General features: G+C 52.6%; 1 protein-coding gene and 1 pseudogene across 6 annotated transcripts in view; one reads left to right on the forward strand and one right to left on the reverse strand.

Annotated features, from left to right (window-relative positions):
• Positions 1–1,846: 1,846 nt before the first annotated feature.
• CFAP74 (cilia and flagella associated protein 74) overlaps positions 1,847–27,759 on the forward strand; it is a 57,683-nt gene continuing 31,770 nt past the window's right edge. For 3 of the 6 annotated variants that reach the window (XM_074334262.1, XM_074334264.1, XM_074334263.1), the window contains exons 1-14: positions 1,848–2,439; positions 13,420–13,505; positions 14,746–14,830; positions 14,952–15,095; positions 16,088–16,186; positions 17,260–17,364; positions 19,745–19,918; positions 20,651–20,761; positions 21,104–21,206; positions 21,895–22,052; positions 23,136–23,340; positions 24,722–24,880; positions 26,527–26,700; positions 27,208–27,326. In XM_074334262.1, the coding sequence (XP_074190363.1) occupies positions 2,282–2,439; positions 13,420–13,505; positions 14,746–14,830; positions 14,952–15,095; positions 16,088–16,186; positions 17,260–17,364; positions 19,745–19,918; positions 20,651–20,761; positions 21,104–21,206; positions 21,895–22,052; positions 23,136–23,340; positions 24,722–24,880; positions 26,527–26,700; positions 27,208–27,326 (1,880 nt within the window). In that variant the 5' untranslated portion in view covers positions 1,848–2,281. Of the gene's footprint in view, positions 2,440–13,419; positions 13,506–14,745; positions 14,831–14,951; positions 15,096–16,087; positions 16,187–17,259; positions 17,365–19,744; positions 19,919–20,650; positions 20,762–21,103; positions 21,207–21,894; positions 22,053–23,135; positions 23,341–24,721; positions 24,881–26,526; positions 26,701–27,207; positions 27,327–27,759 lie in introns of all 6 variants that reach the window. The other 3 variants (XM_074334265.1, XM_019712107.2, XM_019712108.2) reach the window with 3 other exon arrangements.
• LOC109434776 (small ribosomal subunit protein eS27-like) lies at positions 5,982–6,470 on the reverse strand (annotated as a pseudogene).

Genomic DNA, 27,759 nt, shown 5'->3' on the forward strand with positions numbered 1-27,759 from the left:
GGCATTACGCACACTCACAGTGCCGTCACCACCACCATCTCCAGAACTTTCCATTTTTCCAAACTGGAACTCTGTCCCCGCTAAACACTAACTCCCCATTTCACCACCCCACCCCCAGTTCCTGGCAACCAGCATTCCACTTTCTGTCTCTATAGATGTGACTACTCTATGTACCTCTCATGAGTGAAATCAAACAATCTTCATTCTTTTACCACTGGCTTATTTCACTTAGCATAGTCTTCAAAGTTTACATTGTAGCACGTGTCAGAATTTCACTCCTTTTTAAGGCTGAGTAATATTCCCCTGTGTGTATATATCACATCTGGTTTGTCCATCGCCATTGATGGACATTTGAGTTGTTTCCACCTTTTGGCCATTGTGCACAATGCTGCTGTGAACACTGGTGTACAACTATCTGTTCAGATATTTAATTGTAAATAATTTAAATAGCCACACGTGTCAAGTGGCCTACCATATTGGGCAGTTCTGGACCTTTGCAGTGGATGGAGCTAAGAAATGCATTTTAAAAGAAAAAAAATCATATTAATTCATACTAATGTTTTCCAGGCAAACCCAGGATTACAAGTTTTTCACTTATTACTTTATATTTGTATCTCTTCTCTCAAGCTGAACATTTTGATTACTAATATTACCATACTACTCATTTGCTTTATCTTGTTTTATATAATGATTCTAGAATAGCAGTATCAATAGCATTAACAAGACCAGGATTACTGCAAATTTAAGATTTCTTTGCAGCTGTTTTTGTCCTTAGGATATAGTTTACTAGGTATATATAGTCAAATTGTTGAGTTTTAAAGTCCCTTGAAATTATCCTTTTCTGTATGGTTAAGCCACCAACCTGACATACAGTTAGGCTCATTTGTTTCATTTTGTTTCCAATTTTTAGGAACTGTTTTTTCTATTTTGACTTACGTTGGGTTTTATAATTACGCAGTTGCCAAGCCAAATGTACACGTACATTTAGAGAATGTCCTCCTGGCCCTCCTGTCGCTGGTTGATAAGCATTTTTCTGTTACCTTTTCATGTAAGAAAATATGTGTGTATGTTCTTATTACCCCCTGTCTCTTCTTGGATAAAACACCACACATGCCGCTCTGCATCTTGGTTTTCATCCCCTAACTCCACGGCAAATGCAGGAACAGTCCTGCCTGCCACAGCTGTGCTCCACTATGTAGCTGCCATGCCTTCCTCTACCAGTTCTACTGGGGACACTGGGCTGTTTTCAGTCTTCTGCTGTGCTCCCCTTCCTTAGAAGAAAGTGCTGTAGTCATTCATATGGAAAGGCCCAGAAAAGTAAGACTGCTAAGGAGGAAGCCCATAATTTGGGTGGGGAGGAGGAACAGAAGTATAATTTGTCCCAGAAAAACTATCCTGGGTTCATGTGGTGACTAAGTTCTGCCCTTACCTCCAGAATCCTGAGAAGGGAAAAGACCTGGGCACCACGAACGGGAGCCGCGGGCAGCGGTGATACGGTGTTATCTGGCTAACTCCCACGGTTCTCACAGGCGAGGCGCTTTTTGCGAGGCTTAATGGCGCTGATGGATGACCATCCCAGGATAAAACGAAAGCATTTCCCAGGCCTCGCTGCGCCATCAGGAGCCACTGGTCAAAGCCAGCGAGTGGCCCCGGAGCCAGCCGCCTTGCAAATCCCATGCAGGCGAGGTGCTACAGGGCACCGGGCTCTGCAAGGGCAGGGGACACGCCTGACTCACTCCTGTGCCCAGGTCGTGCACTGAGTGGGCTGGTGAGAGGGACCTGTCCTCACCCCGCCCCCACGGCGCCTGGTGCCAGGCAGGCCACTTAATGAGAGAAGCAGGGCTGCGGGGAGTGGAAAAGGTGTGGGGAAGCTCAGTCCGGCCCCAGCGCAGTTTGGCATATTGTGCACGTGTCCCAGGTTAGAAAGAGAGGTGGGCAACCCCGACTCTATGTGAACTCTCCTACTTTGTAAGTTGGCAACTGAGCTGAACTTCAACAGGTTTGGGCCAAACCAGGGAGGCGGTCCGGCGCGGTGTCCAGCCCACGGAGCAGCGCTACGGTCCTGCTCTACAGCTTGGTGGCCGGGTCAACCGAGACCCTCCGCCTCTCGGCCTCGGCCTCGGCCTCCGCCGGGGCCTGGGTCCTGGCCGCGAACCCCGCGCAACGCGCCCCGGCCTCCCGCGCTCCGGGCGCTCGGGCGCCCGCTCCGCCACACTGCGCCTGCGCGCGGGGCGCCGCCTCCCGCCCGACACCCGCCTCCGCGAAGGAGCCGCCCGTTGCCATGGAGCTGCCCGCTCAAACCACGCCGCTCGCTGCCAGGGAGAGCCGCCGTGCGGGGCCACCAGCGCTGCCCGCCGGGAGCTGCCGGGAGGGGCCACCGCCCAGGGGTTCTCCGCCCGGAGCCCGTGCCGCTCGGACCCCAGGCCAGTCCGCTGACAGGTGGGTCCGTTTGTCCCGGAGCCTGAGGTTGGGTTCGCGGGCTTTGCGCCCCCAGGCACCGACCAGCACCTTGACCAGGGGAAGTCCGGCCTGGGAAATACCTGCTAATGCGGATCTCGCCGGGCTGGTTTCGGAGAGCTGGGGGCGCAGGGCTCTTTGCTGGATGTTGTCACAGCACAAAACTGAAGGCTGAGCCAGCTGGTGAGACTGAGTGTCTGGGCAGGTGAAAGAAAGGGCACTGTTCATGAAACCAGAGGCTAAACGAGTCCGGTGCTGGTGCTGCCTGCTCCACTCAGCCAATAGACCGACACAGGAGCTGGGTCGCAGAATAAGCGTTTATTCTCAGAGCACCGGTGGCCTGAGAAGGCAATGGATTAACACCTCCAAAAACTGCCTTAACATTCTCAGACCAGCCTGGGATATTTAAGGGGAAATCTGGCCATTCCTCTAGAGGCTACGTGGTGGTTCCTGGGGTCTACATGGAGCCTCCCCTCTGGCAATGTGACGCTCCAGTGGTCCCCAACCCAGGAGCAGTGATGACAGTAACCTGGAAGGAATGCTAGGCCACAGAGATTGTGATCAGTAAGCATGGGGGTAGTAATTAAAAGTTCAGGGTAATTTTCTAAAACAGGGAACTGGGACAGGGGACATTCCAAGCTCAAACCGCGAGGGGATGATCTGTCCTTAATTGGTAGGTCAAGAAAAGAGGAGGCTGGGGACGTGGCAAGGCCTCTACTGTGGGGGTCCCAACCGGGCCCTGTTTCATTCATAGTTCCAAAGTCACCCCAATTTGGTTTTTAAATGGATACCTGTTTGGGGACCTAGATAGACCTTTATTACTTTCTTTTCTAAAAACAATGACTCCTTTTATCTGCTCACGGTTACGTATCGAGCAAATGTTCCTTGAACATCTGCTCTGAGCCAGACACTGAGCTGTGTAATGAATGGACCTGCTCTGCTACACAGTTCGAAAGAGGACCTAGTAGCCCCTGGTGCACACAGAAGTGGCGTGAGTTCATGTGTGCTATGCAAGGGCTGGTGATGAAGCAAACACGGTAGCCACTGCCCCAGTCATGAAGCAGAACCTTGTCAGCACCCAAAAAGTCACCCACACCACCCTTGCCACACACAGACCCAAACCCCACAACCATAGACTGGCGTTGGTGCTTCTAATTTCCTTGCTTTTCTTTAGTTCTAACACCTATGTATGCAGCCCTAAACAATATAATTAAGTTTTGCCTATTTTGCAACTTTATATAAATGGAATGATACTATATGCATTCTTTTTTAAATTTTTGAAACAATCTGAAATTTGCATCAAAGTTGCAAGTTCAGCACACAAGCCCGCGCACACACACATCTTTTCCTGAAGCATTTGAGCATAAGCTACTTCCAATGTGCTGTGACCCCAGGTACTGTAGAGTGTATTTCCTACACAAGGGCATTCTCCAACAGAATGACCATCAAAGTCAGGGGAGTGACATGGACATGTCACTATATCTGATCCTCAGTGCCAGTCAAGCATGCTTTGCCAGTTTGTCCCATAAAGTCACAAAAGCCAAAGGATACAGTCTGGGACCACACGTTGCACTCAGCTGCCTTCATTTTGCCTTCGTATCCTTCTGTCCAGAATGTTCCTCAGCTGTCCTTGGCTCTCAGGACCCTGACACCTTTGAAGGTCATAGGCCAGTTACAACCTTTGTAGAAAGCCCCTCCATTTGGGTTTCCTTATGATAGGATTCCTGTTATGCATCTCTGGAGGACAGTCATAGAAGTGACGCCATGTGCTCACTTGCTGCTCATTTCATTTGTCACATTACTGATGATGTTTGCTTTGATCACTTAGTGAAGGTGGTGTCTCCACGGGGAAGGAAGTTACTGTTTCCCTTTGTAATTAATCAGTATTTTGTTGGGAGATACTTTGAGCCTATGAGACAATGTCATCCCTCCTGGGCCTGGGCTGGGTGGCTGTGACCGTGGGCACCCACCCCACCCCGCCTGGGCTTGGATGCCCTGCACTGGCTGCCGTGTGTGGTGCCTTCCTCTCACGCAGGCTGTGACATCCAGCTCTGGCCTCAGCCCACACACACAGGCTATGAGTTGGGTTATGTCTCCTCAAAAACATTTGGTGTTGAAGTCCTAACCCCCAGTATCTCAAAATGCGACCTCATTTACAAATGGGGTCACTGGAGATGTAATTAGTTAAGATGAAATCACACTGGAGTAGGGTGGCCCCTAATCCAATATGACAGGTGTCCCTATAAAAAGGAGACATTTGGACACAGACATGCACATAGAGAGTGTCATATGAAGACTGGAGTTAGGCTGCCACAAGCCAGGGAAATACGAGAACCTAGGAGAGAGGCCTGGAACAGACCTTCCTTCACCCTGTGAGGGAGCATGGGCCTGGCGTCACCTTGATTTCGGATGTCTGACCTTCAGAACTGTGAGAGAACACATCTGTTGTTCTAAGACACCCAGTTTGTGGTGCTTTGTGATGGCAGCCTTGGGAAAGTAATGCAACATCTGAGAGTCTGGGGGGGTACACACCTACCGTAGGAGAGGAAGTGCTGAGTCGGGAGCTGTTGTTGGCGGAATAATGATGTCATGTCCTCCTCCTTGAAACCTGTAATGCACTGGATTACACGGCAAGGTGTAACCTAGGATTATCCAGGTGTGCCCAGCACAGCCACCAGGGTCCCTATAAGTGGAAGAGGGAGGAAGGCAGAAAGAAGACAGAACCGGAATGATGGCAGCATGAGAAAGACACTACTTGACATTGCTGGCTTTGCAGAGAGTAACGTGAGGCTAGAGCCAAGCAATGTGGGTGACGTCCAGAAACTGGAAAAGGTGAGAAAATGGATTTTCCGTTCAAGACCCCAGAGAGGAAGGCAGCCCTGCCGACCCCTGGATTTTAGCCCCATGAGACTCCTTTCCGAACTATGGCCTCCAGGACTGTAAGATAATACATGTTGTGTTGTGTTTCTGGTCATTTGTTATAGCAGCAATAGGAAACTAATACAGAGGGTGCGTGTGTATTTTAACTGTACTAGACAATGCCAAACTCTACAGAGTATTTGTCCCTGTTCTCACTCCCACCACACGTGTATGAACGTTCCACGGTGTCACGCCGTGTTAATACCTGATGTTGTGAGGCTTGTCATGTCTTGGAAGTCTGACTATGTGACGGCAGCTCATTGTGGCTTTAACTTGCACTTCCCTGATTACAAATGAGCTTGAACCACTTTTGTTGGCTTATTACCAAGAAATAGTTTATTATCCGAACCAGGACTCTAAGAGTTAAAGGGAGCACTGCTACTAATGCTAAGAAACAGGCGTGAATTAGGACGGGTGGGTACACTGGACACGTGACTGCCATTTGAATGTCCTTTGTTGTAAAGTGTCTGATGAAGTCTTACCACTTGCTGTGGGGTTGTCTGTCTTTATTGAGTCATGGGTATTCCTTACATGATCTTGGTGGTAAACCTTTTGGATAATGTGTTGCGTTTATGTCTTCGACTTGTACATTGTCTTGTTTTTTTTCCCCCATAATTAAAACTTTGTTGAAAAACTGACACCGAAATAGGAGAGATCACTGTTGTATACTTACAAAATTAAATGTAATTACATTATCTTGTTAGATTAACTAGAATGACTGAACTGGTAAGGCTTTCTGTGATATAACAAATTCAGGAAGTTGTGTGGCTCATTAGCGTTGCTTTCTTCTGCATGAACACCCCTCTGTGAGTCTGGCCTTTCCTCCTGTCGCCTGGCACAACACTGTTGAACAACCTACACAAAGAACCACTGTCTTAACGTGGCTAAAAACCATGGTAATCTTGTAGTAACCTGGACATTTCACATCCATAAAATAAGAATTTGGACTTTGAACTAGCCGTTTCTTTTTATGTTTTTTCTTTTCCTCTTCCAAGGACGGATGTAGTAAATCTCTAGCCAAAGGCATGTTGACCTTTTTGCAAGCCCAGCCCGAACAGGTCTCTGAGGCGACACCCCTGGCGAGCAGCCCGCGATCGGGCCTGTACCTTTTCTTTAACTCTCCTTAGACTGGCATCTGAACAAAAGTTTTCAGTTTAAATGTACATGACTCTACCAGCTTTCCCTTTTGTGGCTCATGTTTTCAGGGCCTTGTTCGTGACCCTGAGGTCATGACCCCTCCTGTTCAGGACCCTGAGGTCATGAAGCTCCCACCCCCTTCCCTGTAGTAGAGCTTTGCTCTTTGGTTGGGAGTCTGGTCCACGTGGGACAGATTCTGGGTGGCTGCCCAGTTTCTTAGCATGTTGGTTGAGGTGTCCTTTCCTTGCCAACTGCTTGCACACACACGCACACATTCCCGTTGGGTTTGGTGGGGGTTCAGTGAATCTGGAGAGCAGTTTGGGGAGAACTGGCAGATTGACAGCACTGGTCTCCAGTACTGGAAGGCATACCTCCCAATTTATTCCTTTATTTTGGCTTTATCTCGTTTTCAGATCATTGATCATGGAAAATTTCAAGCTCACAAAAGTAGGGAACCTGATAATATGAACTCACCTGTACCCATCCACCCCTTCCCCAGTACCAGCACCTTCATTCCTCTTTCAGCTACTCCTCACTTTTAGTTTCTGGTTGATTTTTCTTTTTTAATTTTTATTGGGGAATATTGGGGAACAGTGTGTTTGTCCAGGACCCATCAGCTCCATGTCAAGTCATTGTTTTCAATCTAGTCGTGGAGGGCGCAGCTCACTGGTCCATGTGGGAATCAAACCGGCGACCTTGGTTTTATGAGCACTGCGCTCTAACCACTAAGCAAACCGGCTGCCCTGTTTCTGGTTGTTTTTTAAAAAAGAAAATCCTAGGTCCGCTGCCCCGTTTCTGGTTGTTTTTTTAAAAAGAAAATCCTAGGTCCAATATTTTGCCTGTGAATACTTTTGTATACAACTAACAGATAAAGACTCATTTTTAGCATAAACACAAAATCATTCCCAACCCCAACAAAACTCACATTCATTTCTTAGTCAAATCTCATACTGCTATGTGTTCACTTCCCCACATTGTCTCAAAAATGTCTTACAGCCATTTGCTTGAATCAGGACCCAAAAAAGGTCCCCACGTTGCGTGTGGCTGGCTTGTCTCTTCAGGCCATTTTTATAAGACACCCCCTTCTCTGTTCCCCCACCATATCCATTTGTGGAAGAAACTGGGTGGCTTGTTTCGTTGATTTTTATTTAGGCCTCCTTACTGTCAGCCAATGGGGTGTCATCATTTAGGGGTCCGCCACATCTTTTGTTGAACTTACTCTTACACACTCTGGAGTTCCTGAAGTAATTACTTTCTCATTATTTGTTCTGGTATGTTGGAATGTAGTTGATTTTTATTATTAAGTTCATATCTAGCAACATTACCAAACTGCCTCAATAATTTTAATAATGTACCTGTATATTCCTTTGGGTTTTCTGCGTGTACAACCATATGCTCTGGAAACAATGATGTCTCCCCTCCACGCTGGACCCCGTTTCTTTCTTTTACGTCCATTTGCTCTGGTTGGGCGACCTCGTGACTGGTAAGTGAGTGGAAGGGGTTTAGCGAGCAGCCTTGTTCCGTTCTCATTCTGCAAGGGAACGCTTTGAGTGTGTGATCCAGGGTGACGTTCCCTGTGGGTTGTTTTTGGCACATATCCTTTATCATATTCAGGAAGTCTACTTCTAACACGAGTTTGCTAAGGTTTTTACAAGTATATGTGGGTTGTTGAATGTTATCAATACTTTTTCCTACATCTACTGAGCTGATCACATAATTCTCTCCTTTGGTCTGTTACTGCAGTGGATTAAATTGAGTTCTGATGCTACACGAACCCATCTTGGTCATGACAATTATCCTGTTTTAATGACTCTGGGTTTAGGCTGGTCATCCTTCACTTTGGATCTTTGTGTCTGTGCTGATGGCTGAGGCTGGGCTGTAATTTTCCTTTCTCTACTTCCATTGTCAGGATTTGGAAACAAAAGTTAGGTGAGCTCCGTGAAATCAGCCAGGAAGTGGAGTGGACCTCTGGCTCTCTTTCCTGGAAGAGTATGTGTGGAATTGGGACATTTTGTATCTCAGCTGCTTCATAGAACTTGACAAGGAAGCCTCTGAGCCTGGAGTTTTCTTTGTGGGACTGTACGAATGACTGCCAACTGAGGTGCTGTTATGCTTATGGGGTTTTCAAGTTTTCTTTTTTTTTTTTTCCTTGGAGCAATTTTGGTTAGTAATATTTTTCTAATAATTTGTCCATTGTCTAAATTTTCAACTTTATTGGCATAAAGTTGTTCAAGACATCTTTAATTTTTTAACGTCTGTAGCACCTGTGGTTATAGACGCTTTTGTTCTGATGTGGAGTATTTGTTCCTTCTCTTTTTATTTATCAGTTTTGTTAGAGATTTGTCAATTTCATAAATCATTTAAAAGCCCAGACTTCTGGCTTTCAGGAGCATCTCTGCCACATGCTTATTTTTGTTGGACTCTTTTCTAATCTTTTTAAAAGTTTTCTTCTACTTTCTTTGGGTTTATTTTGCAGTTCTGTGGTAACTTCTTGAATTGTGTGTTTCCCACATTAGTCTTTAGCGTCTTTTCTTTCCTAATCTATGCGTTTAGGGTTACACATGTACTCGGGACTGTGTTCGCAGCTCTCAGGCTGATACATGATGTTTTCATTACAGTCAGTTCACATATTTTATTTTATTTTATTTTATTTATTTTTTAAGGAGGGCGCAGCTCACTGGCCCATGTGGGGATCAAACTGGCAACTCTGGTGTTATTAGCACCGCACTCTAACCAGCTGAGCTAACCGGCCGCCCTCAGTTCAGATATTTTGTAATTCCTACTGTGCTTTTCTTTCTTCAACTCATGGGTTATTTAGATGTGTCTTATTTTCCAAAAGTAAGGTGCATTACAATTCTCTGTTTGTTATTAATTCGGGCCAGTTACTTTTGGTCAGAGAACAAGCTTTGTATGGCTTTAGTCCTTGAATAGTTTTTGTAAATACTCTGTGTCTGCTTTATGGGAACACTTAGGATTCTGTAGTCGTCGTTTGTGTTCTACGTGTGTCTGTACGGTTCCGTTTGTTAATGATGATGTTAAAATGTGTGTCATTAATGACTTATTTTATCTGGTTTTGTTATCAGTGCCTGAGAGAGGTACGTTACAGTTTTCCGCTCGAATTTGTGCTTTTGACTCTCTCCTTGTTCTGTCAATCTTTGCTGTGTTTATTTTGTGGCTGTGTTATTGGATACACGTGGATTTATTAATCAAATCGTTGTCCCTTCTTGGTGAGCCGGGCATCTGGTGACGGCATGAGGCTCCTTACTTACTGCTGTTACGTTTTTTCCCTAAAGCATCTTCTCTGCTTCCCCATAACGCCACCGGCTTCTGACTTATAGTTTCTACACAGCGCATCTTTGTCTGACTTTTAAATGCAGTGCCTCTGGGAGCTTGTCCTTTCGATGTCACTTTTTAAGTAGAATTAGGTGCTGCTGCTGTTGTTACTGGTGTTCTAATCCGGTTTGATGAGCTTCTTTCCTTTAGCTCGGGCGTCATTTCATCTACTTGCATTCTTGCCTTCACGTAGATCTCGACCTGATCATTTATTGTTGTCAGTTCTTTAAGGTTCTTAAGATGATTCAAATAAAATTCTAGCCAGCATTTTTGGTTGTTTTCAGTGTGATGGGGGGGTGGGGCGCTCTGGCCACATTACCAAGAATGGGCATTCCAACTGCTTCTCTCCAGCAGGTTTTAGCAAGTCTGTTTCAATGCTGCCTCTCCCCCACTTTGCAGACACCATGTCCCTTAGCCTTTCTCGGGGTGTGCGGTGTGTCTGGGTTTCGGGGTTCAGGTTCTCCCTCCTGCAGGGCCAGTTATCTCCCACCCTTCTACTTCCCAGGTGCCCTTCTGTTTAAACTATTCCTTCTCCCATTTGCCTGTCCTTGTACAGTCACGTGTTCAAATCACTGAATCCCCCACTGTTATTTTAGTGAGGACATAAGAGGAATCGGGGCTACCGGTCCAGAGCTGCCGTCCTTAACTGGAGTTCAAGGTGGATGTGGTCTAACATGATTATTTCAAACAGAACTGTGTCTGTGTAATATGCCACCTTTTATCGGATTGTTACATGTTTGGTCATCGATGAAACCGTGTTGTGAGGAGCACAGGGAATTCGGTAAAACCTCTGAATGCCCTGCCATTCACACACTAGGAGGGTGATAGATTTTTTCAAGTAGAAGCAGTGTTGTTGGTATCTTACAAGATTCCTGAAAATTCTGTCGCTCAGAACTTTAGCACACAATTGTTTCTCTGTAGCGTTTTTAAAAAATTAATTACTGGCATTGATTTATTAATGATTTCATCCAGGAAGCATTATTAGGCTTTGAAAATATTTTTCAGCTAATTATTCTGATGCAATTACTAACTTCAGCAGTGACAACCAGTGTCTCGTCGCTGTTAGCGTGTCATACATAATAACATTGACGTTGGGTGTCACTACTCCATACCTAGTCCCACACATGCCAGCTCCCAACATTCCCAAAACGATAACCATGGAGTAAGGAATGTTCTGGAATTCCTGAAGAATTGTTTCGAGCTGTGACTGCGTGTGTGTGCTGTCGACATGACATTAATGGGCTGTCACAGGCATATGTCTTCAGTGTGCCCTGAGATGAGTTTGACACTCGCACACACCTGTGCAGCCACCCCCCAAAACAGAGGAGCAGCCATCTCCACCCACAGGCTCCCTCGGTCCCACCCCCTTCCTTGCCAATAACCCTGAATCCACTACCTCATTTCTGCCGTGTGGTTTTGTTTCGTTTGGCCTGAGTTTGGGTTTCACACATATTCTTGGGGTCTGACTTCCCTCACTTAGCATAATGTTTCTGAGATTCATACGTGTTGTTGTGCATATCAGACCTTGTTCTTTTTGACTGTTATTGTGTTGCAGGAATGGACCCTAATTGGGTTATCCGTTCTCATACTGGTGGACACTTGGGGTGTTTCCAGTTTGGGGCTATTACAAGTCGAGTTGCTGTAAACACTCCTGTATAGGCACCTTTGTGAATATACTTTTGTTTCTCTTGGGTAAATACTGTGCAGTGGGGCTACTGGGTCACATGGTTCATGTATGTTCTTAAGAAGCTGCCCGCCAGGGTTCCACAATGCCGTGTCACACACCCACCAGCAATGTGTGCGTGTGCCAGTCGTCCTACCGCCTTGCCAACATTTGGTGTGAGAGGATTTTCCCCCCTTCTTCCGCCTCCTCCCCCCCCTCCGGTTCAAGCCGTTGTTTCTCAGTCTAGCTGTGTAGGACCCACTCCCTGGCCCATGCTGGTATTATGAGCCTTGCGCACCCCCTGGCTCAGGCAGTCAGTTGCCGGTCGCCGGCTCATAGCGGTCCGCGGCAGCTCAGCCAACCTCCAGCTGCTCTTGGCAGCCCAGCTCCAGGGAGAGCCGTTGTTCACAATCTTAGCTGTAGAGGGCGCAGCTCACTGGCACATGTGGGAATCGAACCGGCGACCTCGGCATTAGGAGCTTGAGGCTCCAAACACCGGAGCCACCGGGCCAGCCCCCAGTGTGAGAGGATTTTTGATAAACGTGTGCTGGACTCTCACCATGGTTTTAACGTGCATTTCCCTGAGGACCAATGATACTGCGCTTCACAAGCTTACAGCCCATTGGTGTATCTTCTTTCCTAGTGTCTGTTCTGAAATGTTTGCCCTTTTAAACTGGGATTTGGACTTGACCTGGTTGGTATTTAGGAGCTCTTTACATATTCTGGATACAAGCCCCTTGTCAGATATACTGGGTCAGACAATTAAGTTCACGAACTTGTTGCAACAATGTTGCTACCCTTTTCTGATATCAGAGGGATTATTCATTATGAATTTGTACCAACTGGACAAACAGTTAACAAAGTTTACTATTTGGAAGTGCTGAAAAGGCTGCATGAAAAAGTTAGACGACCTGAACTTTTTGTGAGCAATTCATGGCTCTTGCATCACGACAATGCACCAGCTCACAGGGCACTGTCTATGAGGGAGTTTTTAGTCAGTAAACAAATAACTGTATTGGAACACCCTCCCTACTCACCTGATCTGGCCCCCAGTGACTTCTTTCTTTACCCAAAGATAAAGGAAATATTGAAAGGAAGATATTTTGGGGCCAGTCTGAGAGGTTGGGGCGCCATGCTCCTAACACTGAGGTCAGGGATTGGATTCCCACATGGACCAGTGAGCTGCGCCCTCTACAGCTAAGATTGTGAACAACAGCTCTCCCTGGAGCTGGGCTGCGGTGAGCAGCCAAAGGTTGGCATGAACTGCTGCGGGCTGTGGGCTACCGTGTGCTCCCATGAGTGGCTGGTGGCCAGCTTGAGCGCGAGCGAGAGCTGCTGTGAGCTGCTGTGAGCGGCCGACCAACGACCGGTGACCGACTGCTTCAGCTGGGGGAACACAAGTCTCATAATACCAGCATGGGCCAGGGAGCTGGGTCCTATACAACTAGACTGAGAAACAACCGCTTGAACCGGAGTGAGGGGGGAGGGAGAAGGCAGGAGAAAGAGGGGGTGGGAGGGGAAGGAAGACATTTTGATGACATTCATGACATCAAGGGTAATATGACAACACCTCTGATGGCCATTCCAGAAAGAGTTCCAAAATTGCTTTGAGGGGTGGACTAGGTGCTGGCGTCAGTGCATAGCTTCCCCAGGGGAGTACTTCAAAGGTGACCGTAGTGATATTCAGCAATGAAATATGGAGCACTTTTTCTAGGATGAGTTCATGAACTTAATTGTCTGACCTCGTATATGTGCTGTGAATATTGTTTTCTTGTTTATAGCTTATCTATTCATTTTCTTAATGTCTTTTTACAAGAGAAATGATTAATTCTTATGAAATCTAATTTCTAGGTTATTTTTTTAAATTCTATGATCTTGCTCATCTATATTTTGTAATAATTTTTTTATAGTTACTTCCTGCCTCACAAGATGGAAGAAAGTGATAGTCTGTTCCCTGAGGAGGAGCTTTCGGGCAACGTCCTGCTTGTGGATGATGGTAATAAAGGTTTTTTCACAAATAACACACATCTCAGAAGCAAGCAAGACAAAGGATGTACTTCACGTTCCCTTTAATTCTCTTCCTACAGAGAGACGATATCCTTTAAACTCACTTTTTCTCAAATAGGGAGCTTATATTATTCTGTCTTTAATGGAAAGAAAGATAAAGTGTGGTTGAGAATTTTGAAAGTGGCAGATGACAGTTTTTTTAGTTTTTAGCATCTCTATTGAGGAATCTCATTCATGCCATTTTTATCCCAATCCTTTGAGTGTGACCTATTTCCCCCGTCCCCAGGAGCTTTTAGATTTCTTTTCTTTCTTTTTTTTTTGTAATCTGTGATGATCTGAAATCTTTCTAAGATGTGCCTTTTTTGGGTTACTGCTAGATACTGGGCAGGACAATGCAATCCGGAAACTAGTTCCCTTGGTCCACCATCCTGCCTACCCCCAGCCCCCATGTCCGGCACTGTGCTGCGCTGGACACGTCACCATGTGTCCATGGGCTTCCATCTTGTAAAACTGTTGCCTCTCTCACCCAGTGTCTTCCCTCTCCTGTTCTCCTGGTGATTGTGGATTGATGTGGGATTTTAGAATTCCCCTTCTGCCATTTTTATGTTGACTTAATGAAGGAGTGGAGATAAACCCAGTCGTTCCATTTGCCGTGTTTTGCCAGATGTCTGCAGTGAGTCCCTAAGACAGTAATTCTCAGACCGTAGTTGTGCGAGACCCCCCCCCTTTACATGCTTAAAAATTATTGAAGACCCGAAGAGCTTTGGTTTGTGTTGGTTCTAACTTTCCATATTTACTGTATTGAAAGTTAAAGCTGAAAATTTATATTTATTAACTTAAAATAACAGTAATGGGCCTTTGTCATATGTAACAAGAGGGTCTGGTGTAGCAGAAGACAGCTGGCTTCTCATGTCTGTGTCCACATTAGCCTGCTGTGATATCACATGGCATGTGGCCTCTGGAAGACTCCACTGTCCAATTGTGAAACAAGAATGAAAAAGACAAATTATATTCTAGTATTATTTTGAAAATGGTTTTGACTCTGCAGACGCCCTGAAAAAGTTTTAGGGAACCCCCCAGGGTTCCTCGGACCATGCTTTGAGACTCATTTCTCTGAGATTCCATCAGCATGGTTGCCCAAGTATGAGTTTGTCAAGAATATCTTAGAACTTCACTCCTGACTGTCTAGATCTGCTTTTTGTCTTTTTAACTCTCGCCTCAATTTCTAGAAAAAGGTGAACTAGAGGACCCAGAGTTTGAGGTTGAAGCTCTTTGTCTGGAAGCAGAGAGCGCTGCTGACCCGCGGGGCTGCTGGTAATTAACCTCGTGGGCAGCTTGCTTCCCTCCCCAGCCTCGGGTCCTTGCGGGAAGGTGGCACTGCTTAGAGACAACGTGCTGGCCGCACGCTGGCAGCCGCTGTCCTTTCTGCCTTAAGTCCAGAGAAAGAGCAGACCGCTGCTGCTGAGAAAAGGAAGAAGACAGCCGTGCACTGCAGGGGTCAGGCTGCATACCTCCCGAAGGAGGTGATCTGCCTGGATAAGCTGCGCGAAGAGAAAGTTCTCTTCATTCAGAAAACCAGGTGAGTGGCAGCGGAGAGGCAGGGGCCCTGGAGCAGCCTGCCGAGCTCACAGGCTGTCCAGGTCCTGGGTCTGCTGTCCTTCAGGCCGGGGCCAGGCTGATCCAACGGAGGGAGGCCTGCACACCCCCAACCCCTGCTGGGCTCAGCCTCCCTGGTGCCCCAGGCTCCACCCCGGCCCCATCAACAGTGCTTCCCAAACATCTGTGATGAAACATTTCAAGCATGGAGAGGTGAAACCGCACAGCTGTGGCCCATCCAGCAGCCTAAGTCACTGTGAAGCTCTGTCTGCTGTCACTTGTGTCCCTGGGTGTGTGCATGTGTGTGTGTGTGTGTGTGTGTCCTATGATTTGTTTGCCGAGTTACTTGGAAGCAGAGAGCAGACATCATGCTACTTGGCTCTTGAAAGCTTCAGTGTCTCCTAACAGACATCTTCTGTGTGACCTCGGCACCAGCACCTCACCCGGGAGCCATCAGCATCCCCTAATGTCGCCCTGCAGCAGGCCCCCTCCCTGCTCCCCGTGTATTTTAGGGCCAGTGCTCTCAGTTTTGTTCTGTTGTTTCAATGGAGGTGACACGCACATGGCAGAGTAACATTTTGAGCAGGATTCAGCACAGGTCCCATATCCCATATTAGTTTGGCTGTCCTCTGGGTCTGTGGTCCAGGGCACTGATGGGGGCTGGCCTGTGCCCTCTGTGACCCCCAGGCCTCACGGGATACCCTTCACCACCTGAGCCTGTTCACTTTCACTCCCGCAGGTCACACAGGGGCCCCTGGCAGGGTTTTCAGAAAGCAGACTGCCAAGACCCTGCACGGGGCCTCGACTGTGTCAGAGAACCCCCCGGAAAAGATGACAAGCTGGGGTCCCGGCCTGGCCCCGCCCCACCCAGGCCACGCCCCCGCGGCTGGGGGCGGGGTCACTGGGGCGAGGGGAGAGGGAGGCCACAGGCAGGTCCTCCCAAACAGCTTACCTGACTCTGGCTTCCACTCCCAGAGCAGAGCTGCGAGCTTGCCGCGAGCGGATGGGCCTCATCACCAAGCAGCAGGAGAGCGTGGCGGCCGAGGTGGCAGCAGAGAGAGAGGCCAACCACACGTAAGTTGTCCGCTGTGGTCGCAGGCTTCGTAGGTTACTGTGCGGGGCGACTGTGTGTGGGTGGACGGGCAGGCGTCCACCGGAAGCAGACAGGCCTCCCAATGTGCGAAACGGACACAACCCAGAATGGACACCAAGAGTGAGGTGGTCGCAAGGACAGAAGTCAGTGGCCTTGGGGCCAGGGGAGGGCTCCCTGAGGAGGTGACTTCCAGGCTGGACCTGAGTGACAAAAACAAGCTGCCATGCAGTGACTAGGAAAGAGCATTCTGGTCAGTGGGAACCTTTGAAACCCCAGGAGCCACCCAGGGGAAGGGACAGGTGCCCTGGGGACAGGTGGGGGGAGGTTAGGGGAGATGTGAGGACTGGTTTGCCCAGCTGTGCCTACAGAGCCACAATTCCACACAACCAGGGCCTCAGAGAAGTGTCACTCTGGGCCCCACCTCTCCTGCCCTGAGAGTGGGTCTTGGGACCGTCCCCTCCCCGACCCGTACCTGCGTGGCTCATCTCAGCATCCCCACGAAATGGTTGTGTCTCAGAACATAGCTGGGCTCAGGGTCTGTGCATCTGCTGGGGAGGGACGAGGGAAACGCAGTGAGAGGATCACGGGTCTCTTGGTGGCCTTTTGGCCACCCAGCTGCTTCTAGTTATTCAGCAAATGTGCTGGGTCCTTCCTGGCCCAACCCCCAGTGGGTCTGCTGCTCCAAGGGGCTGGCCACCCTGGGAACTGGCTCCCCATCCTTGGAAAGGAATGAGAGGCCTGCAGAAGCTGCGTGGCTGGGGGTGGGAGGTCTCTAGTGGAAGCTGAGTCTGGGGGTCAGCCCCCTCTGAGGAGACGCCTGCCTGTGAGTGGGCACGTTCTTTGACACCACACTGCCTGTCTTCCCAGTAGCCAGTGGCCACCAGTTTCCTCCTTGAAATGAAAAGGCCGGGGGAAGGCATCGTTGAGCCTCAGTGGGGAGGTCTGGGGGCCCTCTGGATTGGAGGGAGCAGGCCAGGAGGGACTTGCTCCCAGGTGGCAGAGGCTCTAACATGCATTTCCTCTCTCTCTTTCCCCTGTTGTCGTGGCACTCCAGTGCTGCTGTGGGCCGCCTCCAGGCGGTGTCCAGACGCCTGTGCACGGAGCTGGAAAACGAGAGAGACCTACAGTCGAAAATCTTGGCCACACTGAAGGAGAGCGAGTAAGTTCCCTGCCAGCAGGCGTGCTGGGTCGTCAGCTTCCTGTCCATCTGTGGGCTGCTCGTCCTAAGTGACTTGGAGGTTAATGCCTGGTTTGAAGATGCAGAGTCAAACCTTGACTTTCAAGCTGCCTAACAGTTAAAAGGGGGTTAACTTGTTAAGTGAAATAGTTGAAAGATAAAGTGCTTTTTGATGTTTTCAGTTTCTCCATGTTTACTCGGTTTCTTAAAACTATGAAATCAGCTTCTTTCCCCTTTTCCTGTTTCCTGCCATGGTTTAGCAGCAGGGCTTTCATCAGAATTGTCTCTAGTTAGTTTCAGTAGAAAAGGGCTTCAGTGAGGGGTATACAGAACTAGAGAATCCACTGGGCTGGTGCCAGGACTCATTCCCCAAACACAGGGGCCGATGTCCTCAAGAGGGTCAGGAGACGAGGATCAGGGAGCTTCTGGGGATCTGGGGGTCCTGAGTCGTAGCCTCACCCCGTGTGCTGGGAACCATGCTTGGAGCTTTCCAGCCCTGCCATGCAAGAAAGCACGGGAAGGGCCAGGAATGGTCACTGGGCGTGCCAGCCCATGGGCCGCGTGCCAGCCAGTGGTCCACAGGCCGCCCTGTGCTGTGAGAACCGCACTCCCCACAGACCCACCCATCAGGCCCAGAATTAGCCTCTGGGCTGTTACAACACGCCCTCCGTGGACTAGTGGGGAGCAGGGAGGGAACAAGGATGGCAGGTCCGGAGCAAGGCAGAACGGCTGGTCGTTCCATGGTCCTGGTGAGGACAGCCGGCCGCGAGGCCAGGCCCACCAACCAGCTCCTGAGCTGGGCAGTAGCCTTTACTCGAGGTTCAAAACCCCTGGGACCCCACCCCTGTCAGGTTGCTGTGATGATCCATCTACTTAAAAATTAAAAAAAAAATTTTGAAACAGTCAAACTTACAGAAGAGTTGCAAAAATAGCACAAAGAACCTTGTTTCCCCTTGGCCCCCGTCATCCCAGTGACGTCCTTTATAGCAAAAGTGTCCCATTTGGGGTTGTCCTGTCTCCAATCGGGAAGACCCTTCGGTCCTTCTGTGACACTCGTGACCTTGACATTTTTGAAGATTATGGGCCAGGAAAGGTCCCTCTGTGTGATGTTTCCTTGTGACTGCTGACGAGGACACCCCCACTGCCCCTCGTGATGCCATGTCCTTCCCAGGCGTCCTCACCTCAAGGTACCCGATGACGCTAGGTCCCATTTCTGGTGGGGGCATTTGATCCCCTGATGGAGATGGTGTCTGCCAGGTTTCTTCATGCAGACTTACATTTTTCCTTTGGAAATTAACACGTAACTTGTGGGTAGCTGCTTTGACTCTGGAGAACCCCATCCTCACCCCCTTTCATACACTGGTTTTGCATCCATTGTGTTTCTCGCCTGAATCAATTATGACAACGGTGACACAGGGTGACTTCGATTTCATCGCCCCTCTCACTTTCTACTGCCAAGGACAGCTTTGCCTTGTCCACTGTGTTTATCTGTCAGCGCAGACTCCGGCTTCTCTTTCATTCGCTGTGTCTAACAGGCTCCGTCATCTCTTCCGTTCAGTGGGTTCTAATCTTTATGGTGCTGCTCCAGGCCAGGGGACCTTTTCCAAGCTGGTTCCTTGTCCTCTTGACGTGTGCCTGTCTCGCTTTGAGCACTCTGGCACACGAGATGTTCCTGGCCATGTTGTTCAGGGAGCCTGGTGTCTGACAGTGAAGAATGGTAGAGCCCCGAGCTGGGTGCTGAGTGGACCCATCGCCATGAGGGTGTGGCTGCTCCCAGGCCCGGCAGTGGGCAGAGTGAGGACACACGTGCATCTGTCTGTCTGTCTGTATTGAAGCCATGCGTTCACTTCCTGCTGCCCATCCATGCCGAGGCACCTGGCCTCTGCCCAGGTGGTCCCAGCCCCTCCCACTGCACCGAGCACTGCCACCTGCCTCTGTGTCCCATGACCCCACCATCCCAGTGCAACAGGAAGCCCCTGTCAAAGGTAGCATCTCCCACCTGTGTCCCCAGCATATTTCAGAGTGGCACAGCAGCCCTCCGGCAGGCAGAGGCAGGGGCAGGGGCAGGCCTGTGGGCACTTGGGGAGTGGAGAACCAGGTTCCGGCTGGGCTGGACTCAGTCCGATGGCAGCAGGGATGGATGGTGCTGGGGGTGAAGGGGGAGCCTCGGTCTCCGGCCACTGTAGGCCCAGAGGGCTCAGCGGCGGGGGAGCTGAGCCGTCAGAGGTGTGCAGTACCTGCCCAGAGGGTTTGTCCAGCCTCGGTGCCCGGGCCTTCCCAGGTCCCTGAGGTGGACGCTCCGTGGGGCGTCCTGATCCCCAGCCCGTTTCCCATATAAACAAAAGCACCTCTCGTTTGCAAGGAACATCATGTGGCACATTGAGATCCAGGACGGGCAGCTGGAGGGTGTCCGGGAGTCTGCCCGCGCGCAGGCAGAGGCCGCCAAGAGGTGCTTCCAGATGCGGGCGGCCGAGCAGCTTGGCAAAGAGACGGAGACACGGGGGAAGGCGGAGAGGAACCGGGTGCTGAGGGTCAGGTGGGTGGCCCGGCCTGCAGGCCCCTAGCTTCGCCACTTGCTCGGCCCTCCTCGCACCCTCCTCCACAGCCAGCTTATCTGTGGTCCCAACACCGGAGCCCTGCCCTGTCCCCCAGGCGCTGGCCGGAGTCACTCTCTCAGTGGCCTCACGTGGCTTTTCCTCTGGACACCCCTTTCCACTTCGTCACTCCGGCTGTCCCTGTGCTGCTGTCCTCCCTGAGGCTCAGCCGCCAGCATAGTTCTGTTCCCAGGCTCCTGGGTGGGGCCAGGCAGGCGTCCCCCGGTGTGTCACAAGCCATGGGACCCAGCACTCCCCCACTGAGGGGGGGCGCCTCCTCCTCTCGCTCTGCATGTGTATAATCCTTACGTTGTGCCTCCATCTTCATCCAGGGGCTCCAGCCCCCGCCTCCTTCATCCCCTTGCCAGACCTTGCTGCTGTTTCCGTCCATCCAAGTCCCCCAAGGTTCTCATCCCACTCTCCTCACCCACGTTGTCCGGGTCCCTGAGCTCCCCAGGTCCCAACCCAACCTGTTTCCCCCTAGCTGAAACCGCCCCCCCAGTCATTCACTGCCATGCTGCCTGCGGTGCCAGCTCTGCCCGTGTCCCTCTACCCCCGCCACCCCCGCCCCTGCACGTGCACACGCAGCTCCTTGGGGTGCCTGTTCTCTCTTGGACGGGGCGTGCTGGAGAGCAGACACCCCACACGGCTCTGTCCACCACATGTCACTGCAGGAGGTCTGCGTGTCTGCAGAAGGAGCAGAGGCTCCAGCACCAGAAGTTGGTGGAAGACGCCAGGAAGAGCCACAGGATGGCCGTGAAGTTCCTAAAGGCCTCGCTGGGCAGGTAGCACTTCCTCTCCAGACCCTCCGCCCGGCCCACCCCGGAGGTCACCTGCCTGTGTTCCCAAATCCTCACATTTTATTATTAAATCATCACCTTATCATCCAGAGAGGCCACGTCTGTGTTTTCTGTTTTGAGCTGCTCGCCTGTGTTTCTTCAGGAGCCTCTCGCCCCGACACCCGCGTTTCAGGCCTTGTTTCCAAACCTCCCTTCAGCCACAGCACTCTTTCCACCACCTGTCACATCGCCACGTTTAGTTACCTCCCTGGTAGACGTGACCAGCACCCAGGGCCCCTCCCGGCTCTGTCACTGCTGGACCCGCAGCCCAAGCTGGTGTCTCCCCAGGGTTCAGGAGCGGGTCAGGCAGCAGGAGATGGAGTCCCGTGAGCACCTGAGAAGACGCATGGATGCCGTGCTGGCCCTGAAGAAAAACATCACCGCCAACCGGGTAGGTGCCCGCACGCACATCCGGTGACCTCACCTCCGACACCCTCAGGGCCCTGTGCAAGCCTCTAGGAGCCATCCAGGCAGGCTGTCCGTCCAGGCCGAAGTCTGCCTGCCCCAGCCCGCCCCCCAGAACCCCTGCTCCTCAGGAGAGTCCTGTGTCACTCATTCACTCCCTCGGGATGTACCACCACCCACCCCAGGCTTCTCGCCCATGGGTCTGTGCTGGCACCAGCCTGGCACCAGAGTCGGGCAGGAAGAAATCACCACGGCCCCATCCTCTGGGGCCTAGTCCTGTGGGAAGAGCAATGACACGGCTCCAGGGAAAGCAGCTCTCTGTGGCCGTGTGCTGGGGTTGAGGCCTGCCTGGAGGAAGTGACATCCCCTGGGGCCTGAGGGTATGCAGTTAGGCCAGGAAAGCAGAAAGGGGAATTGGGGAACAGCGCATGCAAAGGCTCAGAGGCAAGGAGCATGCCTGGGAGGGAAGCCCGCGTGGCCAGGAAACAGCGAGGGAGTGGAGGTGAGCAGGCCAGACAGTGGGCTCTGGCCACCCTGAGGCCTGAGGAGGCGAGGGCAGCAGGTGGGGGCCGGGGAGCCTGGCAGTGATGGAACACCGTCAACAGGAAGCTCCGGTGTGCCCGTGTGCACACGCGTGTGCGAATGCTGTAACTTCTGTGTTCTCTGTTCCCAAGGAAACGCTCCGGAAATTTCAAGCATGGGGCCAGGTCAAGGCAGAGCTGGCTGAGCAGAAAGCCCAGGCCGAGAAGGAGGCGATTCTGGCCCATGGTGGAGACGCTTTCAAGCACCTTTTCCATCAACGCCGGCGCCAGGAGCTGGAGGCCCAGAAGCGGTGAGGGCCTTGGGTGGTGCTGTCTCTCCCTCAGCCTCCCCCTTGAGGATGGGGCCTGTGGGACAGGAATGGGGCTCCAGCCCATGCCCCCTCCATTCCTGCCAAGCCCCTCCCTCCACACCCCAGCAGGCAGGACGCTCCTGGGCCTCAGAGCACAGCCCTGTGCCCCTGTCCCCACCCTGGCACGGCCCCTCCCCCTCGGGTTCCTGGCCTGGTCTCTCAGGAGCTCCTCCCAGGCCCACACTGCGGGCTCTCCTGTCCCCTCCTGGGGGCTGCCAGCCGCCTGGGCTCATCCTTAATGCACAGCCCTCCCGGGCACCACTTTCTGATCTCCCCCAAACCAGCACTCAGTGCTGCCTTCTCAGTGCAGCCTGCTCCCCCGTCATTAACCCTGAGACCCCCTTTGGCCCTGTGAGGTCCCCATACACAGCTCCCCAGGCTGCGCCCCACACTGAGATGTGAGGGTCCCCCTGGGCCTCCCACCTCATGGTGTCCTTGCAGGAGTGGCTTCCTGAGGTTTGTGCCCTGGAGGGCCGGTCCTTTCCCCACTCCCAGCCCCTAACCCCGCGTCCCCTATCATGCTGCGGTTAGGATCTGCCTAGGTGTGGCCTCCTGGTCCTCTCCTCTGGGAGTTGTGGTGCCCCGAGTGTCACTTCCAGAGTTCTGCCATCACCCCACCTTGGTGGGGGTTCCCAGGGGCAGCTCTGCCCATCCAAGTCCCTTAGTTTGGTGCAGGCCTGGCACATAGGAGGCAACAGCAAGGAGCAGCTGGAATGAATGAATGAATGGCCTCAAGCCCTGTTGCTCCCTTGGTTTGTACCTCAGTGAGGGAACCCCGGCTGCCAGCCTGGAAACCAGAGGCGGGGGAGTCAAGGTTTATTGTGTGAACTGGACAGGGCTGGGGGTTCAAGTCCTGGGGCCCAGCTTGGCAGCCCTCCTGGGAACCAACCACCTGCCCCCTCCCGGGAGCCTGGGGCCCACGCCAGGACCGGCTGAGCTGCACCTGTGCTCCTGGGGGAGGACTGGTGCTGCCCAGCTCCCGGTGGGGGCGACATGCATGGCAGCTGTTGGCATTTCCCCCAGCACCTTCGAGGACAAGCAGAAGCTCAGAAAGCATGAGATTGTGAGTCGGATTTTGAAAGAGGAGGCTGAGGAGGAGAGCAGGAAGAGGAAGCCGCTTTCTCCAGCCAAACCTGCGGACAGGCTGACCCTGAGGGACAGGACCTGGGGCTACATCGCCCAGGTCTGCCAAGGGAAGACCGCCACAGCCGCTCCCTGCTCCCCAGCGGTGAGCCCTCCAAATTCCCGCCCCTCTCAGGGAGCAGAGGGGCCTCAGGCACAGGGGTCCCAGGGGGGGGTCATGGGGGCCGGACTTCAAGTCGATGCCTAAATCTCCCCAACTAGAACCCAGAAGCAAGAAACACCTCTTTTTCCCGGTTCTCCATGTGTTCTTCATGAGGGTGGTTGCCATGGCCTTGTGGCCCTGTCAGGTGGCCCCACTTGTGGCTGTGTGTGTTCTGATGTCCCCATGATTCCCTCTGAGGGACTCAGGACAGCGTCGGGCTCCACCTTGGAGCTGACCTCTCCCACGTGCTGGCTCAGGTGCCAGGGGCGAGACCCAGGTCACTGTGCCTCATCTGCCACAGGAGCCATCCCTTGGGCACGCCTCTGTAGTAGGGAAGCCCACAGCCATGGTGTCCCCTGCAAGGAGACTGGCTCAGGTCACCTTACCTGTCCCTAGTTGACAAAGCCAGGCCAAGACTGAAGGTCAGTCACGGGCCAGGGGCAGATTTGGGCACCGTTCACTCCACATGCATGTTATCACCTGGTGCCAAAGACTCTTAACCACCCCTAGAGATGGGCAGCTTTCCTCTCATTCATTTATTCATTCATTCATTCATTCTGCGGGCGGGCTCTGTGCCTGGGTAGGTGACTTGTTTACCTCTCCCTGAGGGTGTGGGGCAGAGACGTCAGGATCTGCTTCTGAGCCTGGCTTGGCACCTCTGCTTCTGGGCTGTGACCCCAACACCTGAAGGCCATGGTCACTGGCTCCTGACAAATGAGCTGCCAGCAGCACCCCTCAGGTTACTTCTGGCCACTGTGGGGTCTTCACTCTGCTCCAAGTGCGTTTTAGGTCTTGTTTCCCAGGCCCGGGGCTGAGCTGATGCACAGCTGCCTCGTCCTCTCCGTCCTCTCCCCCAGGCTCTGACCAGCTGCCCCAGGAGCCGCCCCTGCCCCCCTCCAGGTGCAGAGTGCTTCCCGGGGAGCACTTCTCACACTCACAGCCACGCAGCCCCAAATGCGTCCCATGTCCCCCGTGGGCCACCCAGTGTCTCACTGTCCTGATAACCATGAGGGCTTTCCCAGGTGTGGTTTTTATCAGGGAAAAGCAGAAGCGGTGAGCAGCTAAGGGCCATAAAAAGGATGACCGCTCGCCCCGAATTAGCCGGTCCACGCGCTCCTGTGTGGGCACTGGAGAAAAATGGGTCGCGACCTACAAAGACACTTAAATTTTAAATGGAAACAGTTACAAAGCAGCATGCGCTCCAGTGCATAGGACAGAGTGGAGGAGCAGAGCCGGCCGGGGTTCCCACGACTCGCCGTTCCTTGCTGATGTGCGTGTCCCCAATTTCTATAATTAGCTACTGCATTCCTCTCCCTGGCCACAGGAGAACGACAGTTTTACACACCCAGAAAACTCTCAGCTACTGAAATGTATCTCCTGCGAGTCTGTCCAGGGGGACCCTGGGAACGCCAACTGGGAGGACGAAACACTGGCTGAGCCGGAAATCTCTGGCCTTTGGAATGAAAGCTATAAGTCGTGCCAGGTAACCCTTTCGTACTTTTTATTTTGTAAAGGTCCATCAACAGATGATTTTCCCCCTCTTCTTCCCCCGCCCCCCCCCCCACTTTGGTTCAAGCTGTTGTTTCTCAGTCTAGTTGTGTAGGACACAGCTCCCTGGCCCATGCTGGTGTTATGAGCCTTGCGCTCCCCCGGCTGAGGCAGTCGGTCGCCGGTCATCGGTTGACCGCTCACAGCAGATCTCACCAGCTGCGAGCTGCTCACAATGGCTGCCGGCCACTCACAGTGGCACACAGTAGCCCGTGGCCCCTCACGTCGGCCTCCGGCTGCTCACGGCAGCCCAGCTCCAGGGAGAGCCGTTGTTCACAATCTTAGCTGTAGAGGGCGCAGCTCACTGGCCCATGTGGGAATCAAACCGGTGGCCTCCACATTAGGAGCACCGCACTCCAACCACCTGGAGCCACCAGGCTGGCACAGCCCCCTTTTGTACTTTTAAATCGCTCCTAGTTGGACACCGGGCTGTGTCTTTTCATCCGTGTTCATCTCCCGAGTGTCCGCTGCCCCCCCCCCCCGCTACCCCTATCCCGGCGACCTGTCTGCTGCTCTGAGGACCCCCCAGTGCCCCTGCTGCTTCCAGCCTCCCACGCCCTCCACACCGGCCAGCCGCCACTGGCCAGCTGCCCAGCTGCTGCCCTCCTCCAAGCTTCTCTCCTTTCTCCCCTTCCAGAGCCTCCCTGAGAACCGATGTGCACACCACCCCCAGCTTCCCCCAACTTGCTCCCGGTCACTGGGCCTCAGTGGTCAGGCACACACAGAGGGACGCAGTCAAGAGGCTCAAGGGTTGGGACGATTCTGAATTGTTCTGCTTAGTCTTAGGGAATATATTTCCAGAAAAAGGCACAAGTTGAAAACCTTCTTTGACAGCCTTTTTCAAAAAATACACACTGTCCAGAGCACTGGTCATCCTGATTCTAAGAGAGCGGCACAGCTCAATGAGTCGAGAAATTAGTGAGTGTCTGCGGTACTCCAGGGAGCTGCCACCATCTGTGGCTGTGACACCGCCCGGCCAGCCAAAGCCAGGCCACCCCCTGGGTGGTCATCACTGTCCTTGGTCTGTGCACAAATTGGTTCCCTTGCTCTAAGGGCCAGTCCATGTTGCTTCTGCTGGTCACTGGCCTGAGGGAGGGCGGTGGGCACCAGACCACAGATCATCAGGCCGTGGGCCTCCCACCCGGGAGAGCGACAGCAGGACACCCAGCTTCTTGGCCCTGCGTCAGCATCTCGGACCTGGACCAGGGCCCCAGACAGACTGCACAGACCTTCAGAGAGGAAAATCCTGGACTGCCCTCAGTTACCGTGTCAGGGAGGCTCCTCCATTTGTGCCACTTGAGAAAATGTTTCCTATAAAACTTCTCAAAAACATTTTTTTGGCCTGATTTTAAAGTGTAGAAAACTCCCACTCTGCCATTATTTTACGGAAATCTGTGGAGCTCTCTAGTGACCCGCTGGACGTGGCGTGTCCCTAGGCCTGTGTGTCCCTCCACCCTGGCCACCTTGCCTGGCTGTGCTGTTAGCACCTGTCGCCCTGAGCACCCCAGGACCCTAGGCAGGGAGCCCCACGCTCGGTCGGCCCTGCCCTGGAGCACAGCCACTGTCCCTGTGGGTCCCCAGGTGCCCGGAGAGGATGTGGACCGGAAGCCCGTGGGCGGGACGAAAATGGAGAAGGGCATCCTGGCGCGCACGGTGGAGCGGCTGCGAGACGGTGTGACCCACAAGCAGGTGGTGTCAGGGCGCGAATTCAAAGGCTGCCCCTTCAACAGCAAGCCCAAGCTCATCCACTTCAAGGTGAGCCCATGGGGGTCCCGGGTCACGAGGGGGACACAGCACCAGTGATCTCGCCTGCGGCTGGGGGTGACCATGCTCCTCCCCTTGGAGGGTCACACACCAGCCCCAGGAGGCCTCGGCAGGAAGGGGTGTGGCTTCAGAGTGGCCTGTAGCGATGAGTGAGAATGAGCACAGCGGGGACATGGGTGCTCATAGGTCTCTGCAGGAGGGGAGGCTGCTGGGCTCTTGGGGTGTCACGCCAGCCCTGGACCCGACGCCTGGAGCCCTCCTGGCCCGCTCCCACTGTGGTCCTCTGGGGCGGCTCCTACAAGCCAGGCCCCCTCGCCCTGCTCCCCTCATAGACAGGCAGCCTGGGAAGTGTCCCCTCTTGTGGAACGGCCATCAGGCCATCACGCTTATCACTGCATGACCGTCCCTCTTCCGGGCGGCATGTGAGGGGGCGCCCCCCTCGGGCACATGCTGAAGAGGCCACCAGGAAGCTCTGAATGACAATCTCTGGCTTCCTAGGACTTTGACATTGGCAAGGTATACAAGGAGAAGGTCACGTTGGTCAATGCCACCTACACGATTAACTACTGCAAGCTGGTGGGCGTGGAGCAGCACCTCAGGGACTTTATCCACGTTGAGTGAGTGGGCGGGTGGGCGGGCATCTCTGTGGCGGGTCCAGGCGCGCTCATGCCATGGCTCCCCGAGGATGTCACTGGCCCGGCCTGCCCTTCTGCGTTACCTGGCTGTCCTCGGGGTCCCGTCTTTGGTGTCCTGTGTGCCACTGCTGTCCTGTGTGCACTGCTTTTCTCAGGCCCGCTTAGAACTCACGTGCATCCAGGTCTGAGGATTCAGAGCTCGTGCTAGAAATTCTCTGGGGAGCTCCTTCAGTCACCCGGCTCCACACCAAGTCCCTCAGGCACCCTGAGTCTCCCTGGAGGCTGGGCCCTGTCTCTGGATCTTTCGCTAAAAGTGGGGCTCAGTTCCAGCTCCGTAGCTGGCTCCCACCACTCACACTGGTATCAAAACCCTGGGTCCTTGGTTCCAGGCCTAGCACATCCCCAGGGCAACCGT

Source organism: Rhinolophus sinicus, linkage group LG06 (assembly GCF_036562045.2).
Source record: "Rhinolophus sinicus isolate RSC01 linkage group LG06, ASM3656204v1, whole genome shotgun sequence".
In the NCBI taxonomy this organism is placed as follows: Eukaryota; Metazoa; Chordata; class Mammalia; order Chiroptera; family Rhinolophidae; genus Rhinolophus; species Rhinolophus sinicus.